Genomic DNA, 24,281 nt, shown 5'->3' with positions numbered 1-24,281 from the left:
CTATTACGGACAACATTATTTCATTAATTAGACCATTCATAGCAAAAAAATAAAGTCCAAAAAACAGCCCAAGCAATATATGCAATTGCCTTGATCAGCCAGCACACAAATGCATTCTCTCTCTATCGGATTTGTGTGAACAAGGGTTTATCTTCTAACGGGTTTGAATTGGGGAAAGACCCAAATTAAACAGATTTCTCCGTCAGATCCAAGCATGTGTGTGATTTTTTTATAATAAAAAATTGTCATGTCATGTCCTCACTCTATTAGACACATAGACAAGAAAACTAACATAAGTAGTAAGAGGGACTATTATTGCTTATTTGTTAAAATTTAATAACTAATAGCATGCATTTGAAACTTCAAAAATTAACAATGTATTTCACCCAAATTTAAACATGGTCTTTTGGACTTGTTGTGTACGAAGAAATATGTTTTAAGGATGGCGTATATCAGGTGTTATATAGGTTGTAGATGAAAAGCAAGAAAGCTTGCTTCTAAATCTGATCATCGTGATTAGGATTATGGACTCCATTTTCATTTTTCTGGTAACATCACCTAAGGCATTCCATGCTCTACACTTTCTTCACAATTTCATGTATGCAATGCTGAAAGCCATTAGCCATAGAAAAATAATCACAACAATGTGGAAATACTCTCTTTCAATTCAAACCAAATAATTCCTTGAAAGGGTTGCTGGGATTTGACCTCGCAAAATCAATACAGAAAAGGTGAAGTCAGAAAACCGTACACGCTACTCTCAACAAGCTAACAGATATATAATCAGTTCAACATGCCCTACAAGGGCTTCAAGTCAGGCCAACAACCCTCAGTTTCTACTCTCATAGCCAGTAAAACTTTACAAAAAGAAAAAGAAAAAACAAACAAAAATTTCACCTTAGCCCAACCTCTCTACAAATGTTTCAGCTAAGCTATGCCCACTGACAATTTTGGTTGTCCCAACAATCAAATCATATGCCATCCCTTCCTGCAAGAACAAGTTACTCAAACATTATAGAAACCTAAAAATGAGGATGAAAATAGACATCATTGTAACTGGTTAATCAGTCTGGAACACTAAAGCAAGATGCACAATTCCATGAAATTTGTCATATCTGTAACAAAATTACTCTTTGATTGGCCATTTACAGTATAACTTCAAGAACAAAAAGACCATTATCACCGGTTAGTCAAATCAGGGCTGGTAATGACCTTCAGAAATTTCAAAACTTTGAAGTTTGGAAGAAAAATGGTAAGGTTTTACAGTATGTTACAATTCAAAAAATTGATAAAACAGATGAGTAGATTCCATATATGCAACAAATTTGACACACCTGAGCACTGAGAAATCGAAGAGCGGAAATCTCTGCAAATGTTATGCCTCCAATGAAGACAACGAGAACTAGAGACCGCCTTCCATCAGCAACTCTGAATTATGTCAAGAAGTGTCAGAATAAAGGAGAGTATAGCATTTCTTTTTTCTTTTTTATTGTTAAGTTACATGTGCACCAATGGATTTTGAAATCATGACCTCATCCTCAATCCCATACTTATATTAAGTGACATTATTGTATTTGAAAATAAAACTACAGTAAAAATTAGGGGGCAACTGCTTCAGCTATGGAAATGGAATGTGATACTGCTCCTTATATTATCAGCAAAGTCTAATGTTCATCTGTACAGGCTTATCATCATTAAAAGATTTGCTGTCACTAAAGACAAAATGACCCAACATAAGAAAGTCAATAAAGAAGAATCCTAGATACTAGGACGAGCTGAACATACTTGTCTATATTAGCTGAAGCCTGCAAGGTGTCATATGATGGACTGCTTGAGAATCTGCCCTGTAAAATAGTACAGCATACAAGAGTCACCTAAATTGCGAGGATAGAAAAGAGATCCAAAGAGTGCATGATCATGAGAAGTTTACCCTTTTTGTTTCTGAATGTGGTCCTGGTAGCAGCTTCAGGATTTCTTCTATAGGACGCCTGAAGGGTCAAATTGTTACTTTCAAGAGAAAATAAAATTTTCCTAAAAAGTTCAAATTCATAATCCAAAAGCAGCGAGAATCAATTGTGGTAATTGTTGTAAAAGACCAGTTAGAACAATTGTAGATATTGTCACAATGGTGTCTTGACTTCTATCCCATGAATGGAACCAAGACATTTCTATGGGCCACAAAATAAGTGGGGTATTCAGGGGGTTGAGGGTTTCAACAAAGGCCATGTTATGGCCATGTTCCAATGCCATAGGATCAAGAGATCAACATATTAGGCACCTGCCAGGTAATGAAACTTGTCTCAGACACCTAAGACCAAAAGACTTTAGCTACTACGCCACATACAAAGATAACATAGCCTTAACCCTCATTTGGGAGGAAGGAAAGAATGGAATGGAATGGAATGGATTGAAAATAATAATTTTAGAATATTCCTTTCTTTCCCCTGTTCGGGAGTTTTAACGAAGTCCATTCCCTTGTTCAAAAGTTTAAGTGAGAGGGAATGAAATGAGTAAAGATAGAACACTCATTCCTCTCTATTCCCTCAAAACTTCAAATTTTCATTCCCTCCAAAATTGGGAGGAATAAAAGGGAATGGAATGAAGTTTAATGAAATTTTTCACTAAAACTCCCAAAATACCCTTATATATTCAGCCATTTATTTTAAAATAATGGTCTAATAGTAATATTGTGATAAAATGGTTTCATTCATTTCCCTCTATGTTACTCTCAAACAAGGTTACTTACCTTTCATTGCTCTATTTTAAAACTTCCTAACAACTTTACTTAATTTCATTTCATTCCTTTCCATTACTTAAATTCATTATATTCCATCTATTCTATGATTTATTCATTCCATTCCATTCCTTTATGAACTCCCAAACGAGTGTTAGAGAACTTTTAGCCAAAAAAAGCATAAAAACATAAAATTATAAAATTATTATTGGGAAAAAAAAAAAAAAGCCTTAGATCTCATCACAACTATCACACTTTGCAGAACCAAAGCATGTGTAAACATTATATAAATACAAATGAGCCATCCTTGCTCGGTTACTCTACACATGATAGCATAATAAGCTTGTCTGTTACAGGTATTCAAGGAAGAGGCTGTGTCCATCATGTTTCAAATGTCAACAAAATAATAGCAATGCTCTCAATATAAAAAAATTTGGCAGAGTTTAAATGTGCGTGTGAAAATTTGGGGGAAAAAAACCTTCATATGTTATTTATGAAGACAATCAAGACACCCCCAGAAATTGAGGTATCACATGATGCGTGAGCTTTGATACCAAGACCCTTATTGGAGTCTAATCACTTAATGTGGCAATTTTAGAATTGTAAGGTTCTACGGAACCTAGAACTAACTATGATGATTTAATATAAATCATTAAAGCATGATGGGATCACTGATCCACTTCAAGAGGCTGCTGCCAGTCACATTGGATTTGCTTTGGTCTTTTTTTTTAATGGGATTTGCTTTGGTTTGAACATTATAAGGTTTCCTCTTTTTTCTTTTTTTCAATTTAGTAATATTAACAACAATACTAAAATAAGACCAGGATATGTATATATATATATATTTTAATTATTTTTTCCATTATTCGCCCCAAAAGTCAATTTGTAACAAGAATTAGGCTAAAGAGAATTGATGAATTAAGGCAATAATCTATCTTTTTTTCCTAGGTTAAAGGAAATAATATGTATTGCTGACAACAAGAACTTGTAAGAAACTTAGAAAATGACCTATCCAAAAAAAAAAAAAAATAGCAAATAAAGAATCAATCTGACCATCCAGACCGCACAGCATGCTGAACAAGACGAATACTAAGAGGTGCATATCCAGAAAATACGTAGGCAATATCATTCGGGCTGTTACATAAGAAAGCACATAAAAAGTTAGTAAGAAACACAACAGTGCTATGGGGAAATACACACACCCACACAAATAAAATAAAATAAAATAACCTAAAAACATTTTACATGGCTAGATTCAGAATTAAGTGTATTATATTTTCCTATGTAATAAGGAACAGCTTGGAATGCATAAATATGGTGCAAGTAGTTCCAGAAACTGCGAATTTGTTTCAGTGACACCAAGAAATGAGAATCAAAAGAGATAAAGGGAGAGAGGGAAGGAGAGCCTTAATAGATATGAATTGTAAAACTGGCTAAAGAAAGAGCCGCCATATCCATAATTCATCATCATACAGCTTTCTAAGAAAAACTTCTAAATATATAAGCACTGGAATATGAAATCCACCATGAAAAGACCTATATATTGAGCTTATAATCAAGTCCATCTTGCTATTATAGTTTACTTCTGCCCACCCAATAAGTGTTTCAGCATCTACCAAAGTAGCTTATGCCTATAAAAATTCTATGACGCTGTACAGTGCATCATCCCCCCTAGTGTTTGGTTTTGCACACCATGAACAATAAGGTCATATAATTCTATCAAATGAGCCACCCCAGTAATGATTAAATAATGTAGGTGCTCACTTGTGCCATATTGCGAAATCTGGGTACGCTAAAAGGGCACAAATCAGTTTGAGGAATGTAAGACATGCAAGCTATGAGCCCACCACCCTAGACGTAAATGTGGACCAAACTCTTAATAATTTTCAATTATGAAGAAGAACCGAATCACAAGGTCAAATAGAATAATACTTGGCTGTATCAGTGTCCTCAACAACAAGTTGTAGAGCACGTTTAATTGTCAGCCAGTTGCTTTTTGACTCCTGCAAGGTTAAGATGATGTTACCATGAATCCAATAATTTGATAAAATCCAGTTAACATAGCCAGTTGACTATAAAAATCAAATATAGGAAATGCTTGATTATAAAGGCAAAATGACACCAAACCTGCTTTCTGAGCAACCCAGCTTTTTCTAAATTATTCAGTGTCGCCATGTGCTCAAATCCATAGCTGTGGAGTAGTTCTCTCCTAGACCAAGAGTTGAAACTAATAAATCAATAAAAATACACATCCACAGTAGTAAATAGGTAAAAATTGCTACAAAATTCAATTGCCAACAAAATCAAAATATGTAAGACCCCAAGGAATTAACAGTAATGATAATATGCATGAAGTCTTGCCTCAAATAGTCAAACTGCTTTTTGGGCAACCCAGAACTTGTAATGGAAAATAAGATGAGAAGGCGTAGGACATTGACAAGAGGCTCCTGCTTATGGATCAATTCTTCAATGTACTCAAAGCATCTGCATTAGTTTCATGCTTTTGGAAATTAGGATAGGGGACTGAGAATCCATAATTCGTATCTATGACAAATTGAAAGGAGTTGATCTTGAGAAATGACTTGAAGATACCAAAAATGCATAGATTTTAGTAACCAAAGAAAGATTATAAATACAATTGCTTAAAAAGAAAAAAGAAAAATGAAATGCCATTTCAGTTATTCCATATGATACAAGTAGCACAGGTCAGAAGACTCAGAACAGGTACTATCACCAATCAAAAAGGGGGGACATTTATTATTTATACTTGATTGAATTTTGAAGTGCGCTGCACCTAAAAGATGCCAGCACAGTTCGTCAATCCAACAAAAAAAAAAAAAATTCTTTGAGTAGAGTGGTTGGATAGCTTTGATGCATTCCAAAGATGACAAACAATAATCTGGTTTTAGGTTAAGAAAAATTGGCGCTTCTGGAAAGTCAAACATGTGTCAGGAACAGAAAGACCATAAGCTGATTGTTAAACAAACAAACATGATAATAACATAATAACTACATGGCCATAGGCAGCACATCAACCCTTACTCCTGAAATTCAGTAAACATGATAATAACATCATAACTACATGGCCATAAGCAGAGCATCAACCCTTAGTCCTGAAATTCAGTAAACCATTTACTACCCAATCAGCATGCTTTTGAATTGAGTATATTCACATATATTATAAAGCGAAAAGCATATAATCAACACATTAGGTCTTCAAAAGTTGGAGATAACAGTAGAAATTGTGCTCACATGTCATAACTCTGTGCCTCAACAATTGTGTGTTCCATGTCAAGTTGCCCAAGAAAGGCTGGCTTTGATGTGAATGTTGACAGATGCTGAGCAAGATTTATGTGCCTCTGAAGCAACAAATTCCAGAAAATTAAAATCAATTGGAAACACACATATTGATCTCGAAAATGAAAAATTAAAAGTAGGAAAATACTTACAGTCATTTCTGGCAATGAGTTCAGCTTTTTGACAAAGTCCTTTAATTCAGAAACTGACTGTGTCTGTGCACAACATAGCAGTCCGTTAGAAAACATTTACAAAATCATTTAACAGTCTAGAAAGGAAGGTATTGAGATACTGATTGTGTTTTGTGGAGAGAACTGTATGTGTGGTATAATACAAGAAGTTGAAAGTGCACATCATCTGACACATAAATAATCTTCTTCGTTTTGTTCATAAGTAAACAATCACATAACAATCATGTTAATCCCCTCAATTATGGGTTGAACTATTCAACCATGCATGCAATTACATCCAAACAAGTAAGTAACAACTATAGCTAATACATATTTTACTAAGGTACTTGAATTTTATAGCAGTGAAGTTGGACAAATGTATTGTAGAACTAACATCAGTCTCAAGGAAATATTCAAGTTTGCATCAATCATAAACACAAAAGAGACAGCAATGTTCAGATGTTAAACCATTCACTTACAGTTGTTGTCACTTCTGTGTAGTCCTGCTTCATGGATGTTGCTTTCTGACGTAGAATCTGCAATCATACTGCAGATGGCAATTAAGAAAATAGAACTCCAAGAAGAATAATGGGATTTTTTTTTTAAACAACTGACAAGAGACAGATTTGGAAATTGAAGTATAAGCTATGATTGCAAGTAATGTAAACTGGTTTAAATAGATCAACCTGGACAACAACTTCGAAGTTGAGATCCCGTATCTCCTTAAACAGCTTGTCACTAACAAATTTAGACCATCAGCAGTAAGTGAATGTGACAAGAAGGAAGAAGAGAAATAAGTTGGAAATAAAGAAGTGGAAAGGAACTAAAAAACCAAGAAGGAAAAGATATATTTAGTGAAAGCATTTGGGACAACTGGCAATTCTTGCATCAACATATAATCCAAGAAAAATAGAATAAGTAAATAAATAATAGTTTGGCACCAAATTGATGTTTTCCCTTATGTACCTGCAACTAACAGATGGTATGCAAGGTATCAACAACATTAAAATGTTGGAGCATCTAACATTCTAAGGTGCATCTGTTAAAACTAGGGAAGTAATATAATAACTATCTTAGGACTAAAGGGCTTTGTGGAACTGTGGAAGTGAATCTACAAAAAAGGACACTCCACACGACATTAGAACATCCAAGGCTTAGCCGCCACAATTTTACCCCCAAAATTTCATGAGTATTAGTGATTAGATATAGTACAGAGATATTAGCTTTTTCATCCTTAAATGGTTATTCTGGAAAATAAGCATTTCATAAAAAATAAAAGAGAGAGAGAGAGACAACAAAAAGAGCATAAACATTTTGAAACTCAATTTTTGGAATTCTTAAGATGCTTTGTGATATGCTCATGTGAAACCGAAGGTTTCTTTATTGCTATCCTCATAGGATCTGCAGAATTTTGTACTCTTTGTTCCCTCATTTGTATGCCTTTCTAGTAAATTATGCATATCATATTCTAATACAATTATTTGATCCATACGTACGATAAGTTTAGAAACTATTTTCGAACAGTATACATAACTAAATACACACACATACATAGCTTCATGGAGAATTTGAGGCTTAGCCACCAAATTGAACGTAATATTTAGCCATATCTTAGAAAAAAAATCAGTATAACTAGAAACAAAAATTAAAAAGAATAAAGAACATGACTTTGGATTGAATAGATGGAGGAAAAGAATCATGTCGCTGACCATGATTAGTTTATTGAGGATCTGTGGCTAACCCCAAAATTTTGGAACTAAAGCTTGGTCATTGTTGTCAAGAGCAGCAAGATATATCAAGCAGAGACAGTAATTTACCTTGAATTAAGTGGAACTTTTATCTTTTTTCCCTCTTGTTGGAGACCCATGATAGATGCATCCAGCTCCACAGAACCATTATTGACATGCAGACACTGCAGTAAAAGTATTAGAGAGGTTATAACAAAATCGATTTAACCAGAACCAATAGGTATCCCATTTCAGGCCCATGCAAGAAAGTAACAAAAATAATTTCTCTTAAAAGATTGAGCTTTAATGATTTAGCTTGAGCATAAATAAAACTAAAACAATCTGATGGTCATGCAATTAGAGGTTCAGTAGTCTCACAAGTCCATGTAATGTAATTTTGACCAGAATGGATATAAGATAAAGGAAAAACACAATGTTAAAAACAAAGTCAAATTCTTAATGGAGGAGGAGTTTTCACCAAGCTAATTGAATTTGTATAAGGACAATATGAGGACTATAAATCATTAAACTTGTCAATCACATCATTCCAGGGTCATAACTATCATGCCAGGTAACAATTATGCATTGCATAAGTATGGGCCAACTTCCTCTGCTTACCTCATCAAGTAGCCCCTCATACGTTAATTGAGACAACATAGGAGTAACCATGTCCACCTGCAGCCGAGGAATGGTCAACTTTAAGCAACAGCAAGGATCTATAATATCATAGACATTATAAATCTACAACTAAGCATTGCAAAAGTAGCTCAAAAATGAGAACTAGTTTAAAACCTTCTCTTTTTTTTAATATGTGAATCAGATTTTGAAGTGTGCCAAACTGCCAGCTCTTAATAAGAACTTATAATTCCTTTCTTTATTATCAACTTCTCTATATTTCTCTACATTCTTCTTCCGATAAGAAACTGGATTTGTGGTATTACAGAACAGAGTAAGCATTTAAATCTGAAATTCTTGACAAGAGCCTACGGAAATAAATTATTTGGAAATTGATTCATTTTTAATAACAATACAGATTCAACTCTAAAACAAATTAAAACCAAACCCACAAGCCAATATTTTAATGAAGTTAAGTATATAAAGTATTGGTTTTTTTAATTTAACGTAAAGGGTATTTTTATTCATTTTCATTTTGGGCTTATAGTACTGTTAGTTGTGCTTAGTCATCTTCTTCTCTCTCTCTCTCTCTCTTTTTTTTTTTTTTTCTTTTGAGGTCGCACTTAGTCATCTTTTGGAATATAGGTTTTTCAATTTAATGTCATTTTTGGTCCCTTTTATTTCGACATGTAGTGCACTGAGTTGTCTTTAGTAAACTTTTGGCTTATATTTCATGTCATTTTTTATCTCTCTATTGGATTAATTCTAGGACCAACCATACATGGCTTGTTCTCCAATTCGACAAGGTTTTAAAATTTGCTTGTCCTCCAGGCATAAGGTAGGTTAAGAAAATACACAATTTTTAAACATATGGTTGCATATCATTTGCAACTAGCATGACTTCACATCAGAGAACATGCGGTAAAATAGAGGGGACGAAGAAAAGGTTACCTCCCTATCTAAAAGGATGAGTGTATTTATCTCTGGCACAACCATCTGTAGTAACGAACAAAACATTAGTGGGAGGCAGTGAAGTGTGCATCATTTTATAAAAATGCATTTTTTTCAACTTAGTTTGCATAAAAAGGAGCTTGAAGCTGTAGATAATTACATCAGGTGAGTTAACAGGTTCCTCTGCTTGCATACGGTTTAGAATGTCTGCAACACGCACTGATGCTTTGCCTTTGGCTCTCACGTTTGGTATCACTCCAAAAGAAAACTATAATACATAAATCGATGCAAACCTTTCAGGTAAATGCAAAAATATACAAGAAGAGCATATAACCATATTAAATATCTGCATTCATAAAAGATTTATTATATTTCAAATAAGTATTCTCTCTTTATAGGTCAAATTATTTTAAGGTTTCATCCCTTATATGAATTAATAAATTACACTAGTAAAATTTTACGACCTCAAGCTTGTGAATGGCTTTAGCGATATGCCAAAGTGAGCTTGTATCACCATCGACTTGGCTTTCCTAAGATGTACGGAAAAAAAAAAAAAAAATCAAAAAAAAAAAATAAGACATCAGAAGCACAAAGAGAAATAATTAATAGAAATCAGTAGAATGGACAAAAACAAATTTTTACGTACTTTATAAGCAAGGTCGAGTTCAAATGATAAAACATCCTCGTCCAATGGAACTATGTACAATGGGTACTCCCCTATAGTCATCAAATTATAAACATTTTCCTCTTCAAGGATCTGCAAAACCAAAGGCTACTCACCATAAATACATACACATAGCTTGGGTTTTACAAACAGAAAGACTGCCAACAAACATTTACCTTCTCACATACAACTGTGCGGCGAGGGACAAAATAAACAAAGTATTCCCTTTGAAATCCCTTCGATACATCATCTTGAACATTCAAACATATGAATTTCATTAAATCAAGCTGAGAACGGACAAGGAAAACCACTTTGATGCAGTCAGTTTGAAGGGGGTCAGCTGAAAGATGCCGCAACTCAACCCCATGTTCCTGTTTGTAATTAGCAGAAATTTCTCAAAAATAGCAGCTACTTATTATCGATAATTCCCATTCATTAGAGCTCTGCTAGTTTCAGCCAGGCTATACTTTTCACCAGCAAAATATTTTCAAAGATAAAATACTGAATCTAAACAAAGCTATTTATAATGATTCCAAAAAAATCTAAAATCAAGTGCACATTGTAATGACTAAGTGTAAATTTCTTCGTATAATCTAAATTCCATTGAAGATGTAAGTAGAGTTTGAGAGAAAATGCCTTAAGAAGCGATGTTTGTATGATCGATGAGAGAGAACTCCCGAGCTTCGGATCAATAACCAAGCACTTCTTCCCTCGAATCTAAAAATCCATGAAAATTTAAATACATACATAAATCAATCAATCAATCAATCAATATTTATCATCAATTTCAACAAAATTTCAAACACTAGAATGTTCCTAGTGATAAACAAGCAATGCGAACTGAATTAGAATCCTAAATCCGATGTTCCTCAATGTTTGGGAGCCAGGAAAGCATAGATTCCACTTATAACTGAAAAACAGCCAGAGACTTCTACTAACTATATAATTTTTTCTCGGGAACCAAACAGAGAAATGATAAAGAGATAGAGAGAAAGAGAGACTCACATTCTTGAGGATGTTTAGGAGCTCCTTCTGTGACTGTTCTCTGAATATGAACCAAAGGCCAGTTAGCAAACGAGAATTGAATTGTTGTTATAGAAGTTGATTGCTGTGGAAAAATTAGGGTTTAGCGTACCTTAGAGATGTGAGATTGAGAGGAGCATTATCTAGGTTCGGAATCTGAGCCATTGGAGCGAAATTTCTCTCTGTGCAGGGAATTTCTCTTTTCTTCGCTGGCACAAGAAGACGATCGCAGAAGTTGAAAGCTTCGAATGGGCCTGGACCCTGTTTCCTGGGCTTTCATGATTTGGGCTTTGGAACGAACCGAGCTGAACAATATTAAAGCTTGGTACATCTTTGGATTTTTTTTTCAAAATAACACCAATTTTTAACCAATTTTGTTAGTTAACATTATTTTCAAACTATTTAAGAAACTAATATCTCGAATATTTAGAACTCAATTTTACTGTAGCAACTCGAGCATCACAGATTTGATTTCTATGAAAAATCACGTGAAAATCGAGTCTTACGGACTCAAGTTTCACAAAAGAAATCAAAACTTAGGGAAGCTCAAATGGAGAACTTTGGTGATAGATCAAGACCTAAAGAGAAAATCAACAACAAGAACGAAGAAACCCACCCAAAGTCGCCGAGAGCTTGATTTCAATCGCCGCCGCCGCCACCTGGTTTTGATCTCTCTAGTTTGTTGTTTTTTTGTCTTCATGGTTTGGGTTTCGTTAGAAAGATCTCTTTGGTTTGATCTCTATGTTTTTTGTAAGGTTTTTTGGTTTGATCTCTCTGTTTGATCTTTCGTTGTTTTTTTGTCTTTGTGTTTTTGTGGAACTCAAGTCTCACAGACTCGATTTTCACGTGAATTTTCATAGAAATTGACTTTGTGATACTCGAGTTGCTACAGTAAAACTGAGCCTCTAATACTTGAGATGTTAGTTTCCTAAATAGTTTGGAAACTATGCTAACTAACAAAATTGTTTGAAATTTTGTGTTATTTTGAAAATAAAATCCGTACATCTTTTATCAAATAAGCTAAAAAAAAACTCATGACTAAGTGTACGTTTGGTATGATTATTTTTGCCAATTTATTTTATTATTTAGTTTATTTTTGCTACTATTCATGGGTCTCACTATACTTTTTTATACTATTTATGGGTCCCACTATACTATTTCAACCAATATTTACCTTTATCTACAGTACTTTCAACAAAATATTTTCAGTTTTAGAAAAATAAGCCCTATTGTTGGAGATCAAGCACGTGTTATTTCTACTAACTATATAAAAAGAGCGAATAACTCTATCTACAGTGTTTTGGTTTATTCAAGTTTTGGTGAATAAAATGGTGCGTTTGGGTGAGGTTTTAGTGGGAGACCAAACAAAGACAAAACTGAGAGAGAAATAAATTATCTTCTGGCTCAGGGAGTGGGGTATGTACTGTTTGAAGAAGAGAGAGGCCAGCAGAGAGAGAGAGGCTTGGTGAGAAAATACAGAAAGAGTAATCTCACTCTTTTCTTTGGACAAATCTGAGAGATGGAGAGTGGGGTGGGTTTGGTGTTTTTACTCAAATCACACTTCAAGTATTTTTATATTTATTTTTTTCTCTCTAAAAAAATTGTCTTTCTCTCTAAAAAAATTGTCTTTCTCTATGGTTTGTTTCTTTTCTTCTTTCCATTCTTTTTGGTTTCATTTCTTAAAATTTTAACAACTAAATTTTTGGATGGAGAAGATGTAGCGGTTGTTTTTTGTTTTTGGTGTATTTTATTGAGGGCATGATTTCTAAATAAAGGTCTCTCTCCCTATGGTTGTATATATATAGAAAGAGTACTGTATCAACATAGGAAGATCTGACTGCAAATGATGAAACCCATAAATGTTTTTGTTTCTGTTTTTTTTTTTTCTATTGTTATTGTGAATTTCTAGGAGTTTTCAGAGGTTATGAAGTTAAATTGTTCAATTTTGATTTGGATTTTCAAGATCTTTATTTTTAGAAATACAATTTTGCCAAGTGATCAATTTTTATGCTTTTGTTTGTGAGAATACAAACTTTCTTGGAATAAACTACTTATTAGACAAAACTTAGCACCAAATTGATGGGCTCTGCCACTGCCTAAACTAATAGGACTTCAAAAGTATAAAATATTCAACTAAGAAAAATAAGGGAACAAGCAATGTAATCACAATATATAGATATCTTAATTCAGAATTCAAGTTCATACAAGTAGGAAAAATTCAAGTCACACAAACACCTAAGTTAAATTACAAAACTATACTTTGATAATTCATGTGAGGCAAACGCACTTACAAACATGAAGTTATCCTTCCATTGACTGGGTATGTGAATCAAGTTTTTCAGATTTTTGTTGTGTCCTCTGTGATAATACTTTTAATCTTTATTTATAGTAGACAAAATAGTTACTGCACTTCTCCTTATTTTTTGGTAACTTCTACTGCTCTCTGACTTAGTGGATAACTGACTGATATTCTCTTGTTTATAACAGGTCATGCAAGTTTTGCTTTTTGGGCCAGGCTTACACTGATCAAAATTTGGGCCACTGATGGGCCACGTGAACAATATTTATTTTTTTTATTTTATTTTTAGCCTAACAGCTTTGTATCACTTACTGGTTCATTCTTGATCTTTGTATGATTCGTTTTTTCTTTTCTTTTCTATTCTCTTAATGGATTTGTAGAAACTTTAATTCTTGATGTGTATAACATACTCAAGTGCCAAGCTCTGAACAGTTCTTGGTTTTTTTCTTTGTTTTTGATGCCTTAGTAGAATTCTAATGGTATTTGGAACTTTGAATGCAATTAGAAGAACATTCATGGATACAGACGGATTGAGATGGGTACTTACACTTTATTCTTTCCTCCTTTAGTTCTATTGACTAAATCTTACAATACATTAATTTTAAAAAAGTTTTAATTAATATTTAACAAATTTACGTATTTTAGTATTCTATATCTCTCTAAATTTTTCTTTGGTTTATTCATTTCGCAAATCACTGGTGAGTCTTTTACATGAAACAAATACTTTGTATTTTGTCTTTTTAACTAGAAACCTTTAATTGTTTCAGGACCTACATTGTGCTTTATACTTTTTTTGGGTTGATTTTGCTATTTTACAGTTGCCTTAGTGTCTTCTCTTGTACTTTTAGCTTGGGATCTGTGATATGTTTGGTTCTACTACCTCGTAGGGCTGTTAATTTGTATATAGCTTTCTTTTGTTCAGTGAGAATTTACTGATTTATCAAAGAGCAATCACCTACATTTTAATTTATTTTAATTTTAGAGGATGCTGTCATCTGTGCTCTAACATTGGATGTGTGAATAAATTATTTTTTTACATATAATATGCAGCATATTAAGTGATGGGAACATATTATATTAGTTACCTAAATCTATAATTCCCCTATCCTAATCAATTTTATTCATTTTACCCCTAAAACACTATCATACAATTGGATGGCTAAAGCTTATTTGCATGGGGAATTTTTAGACTACACCTTGAACAATTTAAAACAGAGTTTGAAATGTTAATGAAATTGGTAGTTCTTGAAGGTACCGATACTTATAGATTAGTGATTGCATTCTTCTTTCATACCCTTTGTACTGCTTCCATTCTTTTCTTTGGTATGACAGCCAGCTAAAGGACCTCAATCTAATGGGAGTTCGGCCTGCTGAATTTAAAAATCTTTGTCATTTGTGAGAACTATAAGAAAAACATACATGTTTTCTAGCATTATAGAAGTCATTTAACCTAATCATGTCATCATTTTTTTGCTGAATTTTTCTTAGAGATTATTGATTTTGGAGAGTTGTTAGTGAGTAATCCATGCAAGGTCTGTTGCTTGAGTCTAGGGAAATTGTCTGATATGACTTGTGTGTGATAGTTTTCCGTTGTTTGTGTAGGCCCTGTAAATAGCTTTATGGAACTATTACCGTGTACTGTTAGTGTTAACTGTTAGCTGTTCCAAGTAGCTTGATGTTGGTTTTATTGACTCGAGTTGGGTTGTGGCTTAATTTGTTGATTTGATTTTTGAAAAATGAAAAATTCTATTTAAATATCCAAACTAGCTGTAGTGCTGCGTTTTTGTACTTTAGTCCTAGATATAATGTTTATTTTTTGTTTTCTTGACCAAAGGTTTTGTTGTGGATTATTGATATGTGGATTGTAATAGTTTTAGGATGCATTAAGAAAGAGTTTGGTGGAATCGTTAACTAAGAGGGATAAAAAGAACAACCTTTAATTGAGTTCATGTTTTAGTGTTTTAAATCATTGGTTTTTACCTTATTTTTAAAATTTGATATTGCCCTCATGTTGGACTTTCGGTTGGTTAAGTTTTTGTTATACGATCATAAAACTAACTATGATTATGATTGTTGTGTTCATTTTAGGTGGCATGACAATATCACTTGGTAAGATAAGAGATTTATGGTCGTGACAGGTTTTCTGCTGAACTTCAAGATCAAACATTCAAAATTAATCCCTTTAAGAAGAAAAGATTGGATCAACTTTAGCATGCAAGGACAACCTGGAGAGAACTATAGTGCTTTGCTGTTATGGTGCTACTGCAACAATAGAAAAGGAGATATTCATTGTAGCTCTTAGAAAAGCTCTTGGGGGAGTTTTTTTTTTTTAATAACTTTTAGAAGTTCTTGGAGAGTGATTAATGATTAGGTTATACTTTTACATTGTATAGCTCTAAAAAGATAACTTAATTATATAGATAAATCAGTATCTTATATGTAATTATTCTAATCATGTAGAAAAATTTGTTAAGATTAAGAAATTAGTATTATCTATGCATTTTTTAGTACAAAACCTTGTGGTTTTGTGTTTTCTAATTAAAAATATAATTTTTTTAGTAAAACAAAGGAGCGGCACGTGCAGCTCTATCTAGTATTAAAAAAAAAACCCTAACTCTCTCTCTCTCTCTCTCTCTCTCTCTCTCTCTCTCTCTCTCTCTCTCTCTCTCTCTCTCTCTCTCTCTCTCTCTCACTTGAGCCTCCATTCTCACCGTCACTCTCTTACTTTCTCTCACCAATATCCATACCCAACCCATATATAAAAAAAAAAAAAAAAACCCTAACTCTCTCACTTTCACTCACTCTCTCTCGGCGAAAATGGCCAAATGGCCATAAAACTCTAACTATATAGTTAGTAGTTTCGGTTTGGAAACTATATCAATTAATAGCATCTCGAGTCTAAGATGCTCGATTTTGGTCTATAAATCGAGCCTCAAAGACTCGATTTTCATGTCCTGATCTGGCATTTGTTGCCCACTTGGAAATCGAGTCTCTCAGACTCGATTTACAACCCAAAAAAAATTCTAAGTCTCATCGTCTCTGGTACAAGCCTAAATACCCAGAAAAAATTTAAGAAATCCAAAAAGAGATCAGAGGGAGAAAGAAGACTCAGATTAGAGGGAGAAAAAAGAATCAGATCAGATAGGAGCTGAAGCAGGCCTAGGCCACGCACGACTTGGGACTAGCGCGCTGGGTCGCGCACCGTCGCGACCTAGGTCGCGCGTTGGGTCGTGTACCGTTGCGCACTGGGTCGCGCACCGTCGCGACATGGGTCGCGCACGGTGCGCGACCGACCCAGGCTGCGCACCGTGCGCGACCCAGTGCGTGGCCTGTGTCGAGCACAGTGCGCGGCCTGCGTCGCGCACCATGCGCGCCACCGACACCAATCTCGATCTTCTCTCTTTCTGTTTCTAGTTTTTTTTTTTTTTCTTCTCTGATGTTCTGTTTTGGCTAGGCTAGGTTGCTTTAGTTATAGGTATTATAAACTTAGAAATCGAGTCTTTAAGACTCGATTTCCACGTCATCGCCACGTGAAAAAATATGCCAGATTGGACCATAGAAATCGAGTCTTTGAGACTCGATTTATAAGCCAAAATCGAGTCTCGAAGACTCGAGATGCTAGTATATGATATAGTTTCCAAACCGAAACTACTAACTATATAGTTAGAGTTTTATGGCCATTTGGCCATTTTCGCCCTCTCTCTCTCTCTCTCTCTCTCTCTTTCACTTGAGCCTCCATCCTCACCGTCACTCTCATCTGTCATCTCACGCCTCACTCTCTAAAAGCAAGCTCTCTCAAGCTCACCCTCTCTGAAATCTTGAATATCCCTCACTCTCTCTGCCTCACTCTCACGGTCTCACCTCTGAATTTTTTTTTTCCCTTCTCATCATTCCTCTCGGCATCTGAAGCTGTATTCTGGGTTTTTTTTTTTTTTTTCCTTCGCATAATCGGTCTCGCCCTCGCCCTCTCTGCTCTCTGCTTCTCAGCGTCTGAAGGTAATATTTTTCTTTTGATTACTTCATTTTGATTTTCTCGGTTCTGGTTTTTTTTTTTTTTTTTGGCTTCATCAGGTAATGTAATAATTAATATTCTTTTCTTTTGATTTTGATTTTGATTACTTTATTTTGATCATTTTCTCTCTGTGTTTGTTTGTTTGTTTGTTTTTTTTTTCCTCGGCTTCATCTCAGATTCTCAGTTCATGTTCTCGACTTCATCTCAAGTTCTCCTTCCGTGACTTCACAGATAGAATTCTCAGTTCATGTGAAGTCATTCTTTAATAAGTCATGGGTTTTAATATTCTGTAATGTTCATGGGTTTTGCTTGGGTTTTAATAAGTCACAGATAGAATTCTTTAAAAGACTTGATTGGTTTGGACTTGTTAACTCTGATATGAGATGGGTTTTGCTTGGTTGTTAATTCTTAATCTGTTTTTGTATTGCTTAAACATATAGTAATCTAGATGACTGGAATATGAGATTATGGATGTAATTCCTTGATTTTGATTTCTGATTTTATCCTATAATTTTTTTTTGGGGGGTAAACTTCATTATTATAGTTGATTTTTGAAGTTTTTGACTTTGATATCGGTTGGGTTTTGCTCAATCTAAATCTGGGTTCTATTTGAAAGTTAATTGAGGATTGGAAATTTTTTGTCTGCATAATGGTTTCTTCTGAGCTTAGGCACCTTATTATTTATTGATTTACATGCTTTATTTCAACTTGTTTTGCTCTGTTCTAAGCACCGTATTATTTATTTATTTACACCCTGCCTGCATAATTGTGTTTGGATTTTAAAGTTAATCATTAAGTATCATCAATGACCACTGTTTGTTTAGTGTTTTATTTTCTGTTTGTTGTTAAACTTAGTAGTTGTTTGCCATTTGGATGTAAATGTAATGACTAATGAACTTATTTACTTGGTTTTGTTGAAAGTTTATTATGTTAAGGATAATTGTTTTGTAATGTTATTATGATAAATTCTTTAAAAATATGTTATATAGTTATATACTTGTATTTTTTTTTTTAAGGAAACATATTTATTACTATTGGTTTGTTAGTTTTAGTGATGAGTTAGAAATATGAGAATTGGGTAATGAGTTTGAGTGTTGAGATATGAAAATTGAGTACTCTCTAAACCAAACATGGCCTATATGTTCTCTCTTTGTTTGCCTTCTTGGGTTTCCATTAAGAAACTTAAGGAAACCTGGCCGAACCGACCAAACCGATCGGACCCGACCCGTCACGACCAAATCCGACACCTCCGACAGTCGGTGATGGTTCCTATTCTCTAAAACCCAACTTCGGCGGGTCGAGTGGTGGGTTTCAGTCTCTAAAACCCGAGCCACCCAATCCGACCGACAAATGCTAAAAAAATGCCAAAATTTCCTAGATCCGGCAAGTTTCTGGTGTTCCTTAGCTCCGATCCGGCCACCCTTGGTCTTCCTTCTCTCAGATCTGATGGTATTTGCTCAGATTCACTCAAATTTGGCCAAGATCTACTCTCCTCCTTCGTCAGATTTTCTCAAATCCGGCGATATATGGTTAGATCTGACTCAGATCAGCGAAGATAGGCTTAGATCGGCGAAGATAGACTCAGATATTTGATTAAATCCGGCTATTCTTACTAAGATCGGCGAAGATAGACTCCGATCTACTTGAATCCGACCCCTTCAACTCAGATCGGCGAAGAAAGATCTTCTCCTCCGCCCGTCGTCACTCATCATCGAACTCGACCGACCCGACCGATCGCCCCCCTGAGCCCGGCCGACCCGACTTGTGGTGGTCGGCGGTTGGTTGCGGGTGTGTTTTTGTTCCACCCGATCTGAGCGGGTTGAGTCTGGGTTGGGCACAAACCCGACCCGACCCGACCCGTGGACACTTAACAACTATTATTTTGTCTACATTTTTTTTTTTTTTTTAAATTATGAGTTTCATTTGCTATTGGAGGCACATCAAGACACATAAAAAGACTTCCAAGACCTAGAAATGAACCCTCTCTAACAGCATGAAAGCAAGCTTGATCAAGTCTCTGACTGTACCCCTCCATTCAAAGAGGCGTACCTTTGTCAAAGAGGCAGAGAGGTACTTTTCATCTCCATAATTATTGCAGCCAACAAACTTAACAGAAAATTCTCTGTTCTCGAGCCAACTTCAAGTTGACCAACAAAATCCTCATGTTTAGACCTGTTTAGACCTAAGTTGCTCTAGTATAGGAGCACTCTCTGAGGGAACCGAGAACCTTTGGATGCTTGTCTTTGGACCTATAAATTTGAAGAAATGAGAAGTTGGAAATTAAGAGAATGAAAATTTGAATAATAACTTTGAAACTTAAAAATTTTAATTATACCAAGAGAAATTAGAAATATATAATGCATATTAACTAGAAGAATATGGACCATTTCATAAAAAAATAATATCAATAAAAAACAATATACTTATATATTTGTAAAAATAGAGTAATGGAAATTACTTTTTAAAATGAGAGAACAAATTATCTACGATAAATTTAGAGAATAAATTATACATATTCAGTATAGGTTTTTATTATCATAATATATTGATACATATTTAGAATAAGATTTTTTGTTATAAAAAACTTATAATTCAAATTATACATAAGTTTTCATCCCAAATAATAGAAACATCAAAAGTATTAAAGGAGCGTTTGGAAACTGTTTATTTTGCTGAAAACCAAAAATGGGGAAAAAATAATAAAAAAGTTACTGTTTACACTGAAAGTACTGTTCATTTGCCTATTTGCACTGATCATGGGACATGAACAATGCAAGAGGCGTTGGTTCTTAAAAAAAAAAAAGAAGAGGAAAACGTAAAACATTGAAACATTTTCAGCCATTAAGTATGTATAATTCAATTTAAGTCTCAATTAGTCCAAAATGGACCGAATGAGACAAAAAACCTAAAGAACATAATTCGCCTATAACTACTTTCCCCTTTCTCTCTTGTAAGCTCACTCTCAAACATCCAAAAAAAGGAATTTCCACCTCCTTCTCTACCTGAACGTGGAAATCTCCTCCACTCAAACTAAGATGGTGATACCCAATGTAAGTTTAGTCGTTCCACACCATCCATCTCCTTTATGAAGATTGTTCTTAGTCTAGTTCTTTGTTGTTGTTGGTAGAGGAGTTGGTTCTGTTTTTAATAGTGTGTAGACTTGCTATCTTTTTAGGTTGTAAGCATTTAAAACATGGAAAATTCTTGCTTTATGTGGGCAACATTGCAAATGGTTGAGCACTCGCAAGAAATTAGAGAGATAGTAGCACAACATAAGTGTTGGTCTAGGAGATTTTGTTTGCCTTGTTAGCTTCGACCAGTGTTGGATGCAATCCAAGATGAGCAAGTTGATGTATTTTCGCTGGTCGACCTTTATGAATTTTTACCTAGTTGTTTCCAATTTCTTTAACTTTTTTATAATTTTTTTTTTAATAAATTCTGATTAGGTTACCTAGTTGTTTCCAATCTTTTGTAGCTTTTGTTAGCACGTATTTCTGGGGAGATCAATTTGATGCAGTGGAGTTTTTCCAATTTTTTGTTACTCAAATGGGATTGTCTATATCAGAGGTTCAATCTAAAAAGAGGTTCAAATTCAATCCAAAAAGGGGTTCAATCTCTGATACACCCATTCCCATTTAAGTAACAAAAAAGTGGAAAAACTCCACTATATCAAATTGGTCTCCTTGGGAATATGTGCTAACAAAAGCTGCAAAAGATTGGAAACAACCAAGTAACCTAAGTAGAATTTATTTAAAAAAAATTATAAAAAAGGGGAAAGTAGTTATAGGCGATTTCTCTCTTGTAAGCTCACTCTCAAACATCCAAAAAAAGGAATTTCCACCTCCTTCTCTACCTGAACGTGGAAAGCTCCTCCACTCAAAGTTTAGTCGTTCCACAGCATCCATCTCCTTTATGAAGATTGTTCTTAGTCTAGTTCTTCGTTGTTGTTGGCAGAGTAGTTGGTTCTATTTTCTACAGTGTGTAGACTTGCTGTCTTTTCAAGTTGTAAGCATTTAAAACATGGAAAATTCTTGCTTTATGTGGGCAACATTGCAAATGGTTGAGCACCTGCAAGAAATTAGAGAGATAGTAGCACAACATAAGTGTTGGTCTAGGAGATTTTGTTTGCCTTGTTAGCTTCGACTAGTGTTGGATGCAATCCAAGATGAGCAAGTTGATGTATTTTCACCGGTCGACCTTTATGAATTTTTACTTAGTTGTTTCCAATCTCTTTAACTTTTTTATAATTTTTTTTAAAAATAAATTCTAATTAGGTTACCTAGTTGTTTCCAATCTTTTGTAGCTTTTGTTAGCACGTATTTTTGGGGAGATCAATTTGATGCAATGGAGTTTTTCCAATTTTTTGTTACTCAAATGGGATTGTCTATATCAAAGGTTCAATCTAAAAAGACGTTCAATCCAAAATGGGGTTCAATCTCTGATACATCCATTCCCATTTAAGTAACAAAAAAGTGGAAAAACTCCACTATATCAAATTGGTCTCCTTGGGAATATGTGCTAACAAAAGCTGCAAAAGATTGGAAACAACCAGGTAACCTAAGTAGAATTTATTTAAAAAAATTATAAAAAAGTTAAAGAGATTGGAAACAACCAGGTAAAAATTCATAAAGGTCGACCGACGAAAATACATCCACTTGCTCATCTTGGATTGCATCCAACAATGGTCGAAGAAGACAAGGCAAACAAAATTCCCTAGACTGACTCTTATGCCATGCTACTATCTCTCTAATTTCTTGCGTGTGAGCAACCATTTGCAATTTTGTCACCATAAAGCAAGAATTTCCCATATTTTGAATGCCTACAACTTGAAAAGATAGCGAGTCTACACACTGTTAAAACCAGAGCCAACTCCTCTGCCAAAAACAACGAAGAACTATATTGAGAACAATCTTTGTAAAGGAGATGGATGGTGTGGAATGACTAAACTTACATTGGGTATCGCCATCTTAGTTTGAGCGGAGGAGCTTTCCACGTTCAGGTAGTGGAGGAACTGGAAATTCCTTTTTTTGGATGTTTGGTGGTGAGCTTACAAGAGAGAAAGGGGAAAGTAGTTATAGGCGATTTCTCTCTTGTAAGCTCACTCTCAAACATCCAAAAAAAGGAATTTCCACCTCTTTCTCTACCTGAACGTGGAAAGCTCCTCCACTCAAAACTAAGATGGTGATACCCAATGTAAATTTAGTCGTTCCACACCATCCATCTCCTTTATGAAGATTGTTCTTAGTCTAGTTCTTTGTTGTTGTTGGCAGAGTAGTTGGTTTTGTTTTCTACAGTGTGTAGACTTGCTGTCTTTTCAAGTTGTAAGCATTTAAAACATGGAAAATTCTTGCTTTATGTGGGCAACATTGCAAATGGTTGAGCACCTGCAAGAAATTAGAGAGATAGTAGCACAACATAAGTGTTGGTCTAGGAGATTTTGTTTGCCTTGTTAGCTTCGACCAGTGTTGGATGCAATCCAAGATGAGCAAGTTGATGTATTTTCGCCAGTCGACCTTTATGATGTTTCCAATCTCTTTAACTTTTTTATAATTTTTTTTTAAAAATAAATTCTAATTAGGTTACCTAGTTGTTTCCAATCTTTTGTAGCTTTTGTTAGCACGTATTTCTGGGGAGATCAATTTGATGCAGTGGAGTTTTTCCAGTTTTTTGTTACTCAAATGGGATTGTCTATATCAGAGGTTCAATCTAAAAAGAAGTTCAAATTCAATCCAAAAAGGGGTTCAATCTCTGATACATCCATTCCCATTTAAGTAACAAAAAAGTGAAAAAACTCCACTATATCAAATTGGTCTCCTTGAGAATATGTGCTAACAAAAGCTGCAAAAGATTGGAAACAACCAGGTAACCTGAGTAGAATTTATTTAAAAAAATTATAAAAAAGTTAAAGAGATTGGAAACAACCGGGTAAAAATTCATAAAGGTCGACCGACGAAAATACATCAACTTGCTCATCTTGGATTGCATCCAACAATGGTCGAAGCAGACAAGGCAAACAAAATTCCCTAGACCGACACTTATGCCGTGCTACTATCTCTCTAATTTCTTGCGTGTGAGTAACCATTTGCAATTTCTCCACCATAAAGCAAGAATTTCCCATGTTTTGAATGCCTACAACCTGAAAAAATAGCGAGTCTACACACTGTTAAAAACAAAGCCAACTCCTCTGCCAAAAACAACAAAGAACTATATTGAGAACAATCTTTGTAAAGGAGATGGATGGTGTGGAATGACTAAACTTACATTGGGTATCGCCATCTTAGTTTGAGCGGAAGAGCTTTCCACGTTCAGGTAGAGGAGGAGCTGGAAATTCCTTTTTTTGGATGTTTGGTAGTGAACTTACAAGAGAGAAGGGGGAAAGTAGTTATAGGCGAATTGTGTTCTTTCGGGGTTTTTGTCCCATTCGTTCTATTTTGGACTAATTGGGACTTAAATTGAATTATACATACTTAATACTTTTGATGTTCTTATTATTTGGGATAAAAACTTATGTATAATTTGAATTATAAGTTTAAAAAACTTATACTGAATATGTATCGGTCTATTATGATAATAAAAACTTATACTGAGTATGTATAATTTATTCTCTAAATTTTATTGTAAATAATTTGTTCTTTCTAAAAATTAAACAATTTTAAAAAGTAATTTTCATTACTCTATTTTTACAAATATATAAGTTTATCGTTTTTTATTGATATTATTTTTTTATGAAATGGTCCATATTCTTCTAACTATTGTTAGTATGCATTATATATTTTTAATTTCTTTTGG

At 34.3% G+C, this 24,281-nt stretch overlaps 1 protein-coding gene and 1 long non-coding RNA gene across 4 annotated transcripts; one reads left to right on the top strand and one right to left on the bottom strand.

The window, feature by feature from the left end:
* Positions 1-633: 633 nt before the first annotated feature.
* On the bottom strand, positions 634-11,431 carry LOC115955657 (vacuolar protein-sorting-associated protein 33 homolog). Of its 3 annotated transcripts, none has more exons than XM_031073879.1 (22): positions 11,294-11,429; positions 11,164-11,203; positions 10,795-10,875; positions 10,335-10,529; positions 10,141-10,251; positions 9,959-10,024; positions 9,655-9,762; positions 9,495-9,539; positions 8,547-8,603; positions 8,019-8,113; positions 6,888-6,939; positions 6,681-6,737; positions 6,184-6,246; positions 5,987-6,093; positions 5,096-5,218; positions 4,862-4,943; positions 4,667-4,737; positions 3,788-3,868; positions 1,931-1,988; positions 1,786-1,844; positions 1,335-1,428; positions 634-988 (listed from the first exon to the last, which is right to left on the bottom strand). In XM_031073879.1, exons 1-22 carry the CDS (start codon positions 11,344-11,346, stop codon positions 899-901), a joined length of 1,788 nt encoding a protein of 595 aa, XP_030929739.1. In that variant the 5' UTR covers positions 11,347-11,429; the 3' UTR covers positions 634-898. The 3 variants fall into 3 exon arrangements, with proteins under 3 accessions (XP_030929739.1, XP_030929740.1, XP_030929741.1); XM_031073881.1 differs by having other exon boundaries at positions 894-1,022; positions 11,294-11,431; XM_031073880.1 differs by lacking the exon at positions 8,547-8,603.
* A 2,547-nt stretch (positions 11,432-13,978) lies between these two features.
* On the top strand, positions 13,979-15,753 carry LOC115958041. The gene is made up of 2 exons (XR_004084442.1): positions 13,979-14,019; positions 15,569-15,753. It is a non-coding gene; the product is annotated as an uncharacterized LOC115958041 (long non-coding RNA).
* The last annotated feature ends 8,528 nt before the right edge of the window (positions 15,754-24,281 follow it).

Source organism: Quercus lobata, chromosome 8 (assembly GCF_001633185.2).
Source record: "Quercus lobata isolate SW786 chromosome 8, ValleyOak3.0 Primary Assembly, whole genome shotgun sequence".
Lineage (NCBI taxonomy): Eukaryota > Viridiplantae > Streptophyta > Magnoliopsida > Fagales > Fagaceae > Quercus > Quercus lobata.
Note: the sequence above shows the minus strand (reverse complement) of the source record. Positions and strands in the feature narration are given on the sequence as shown.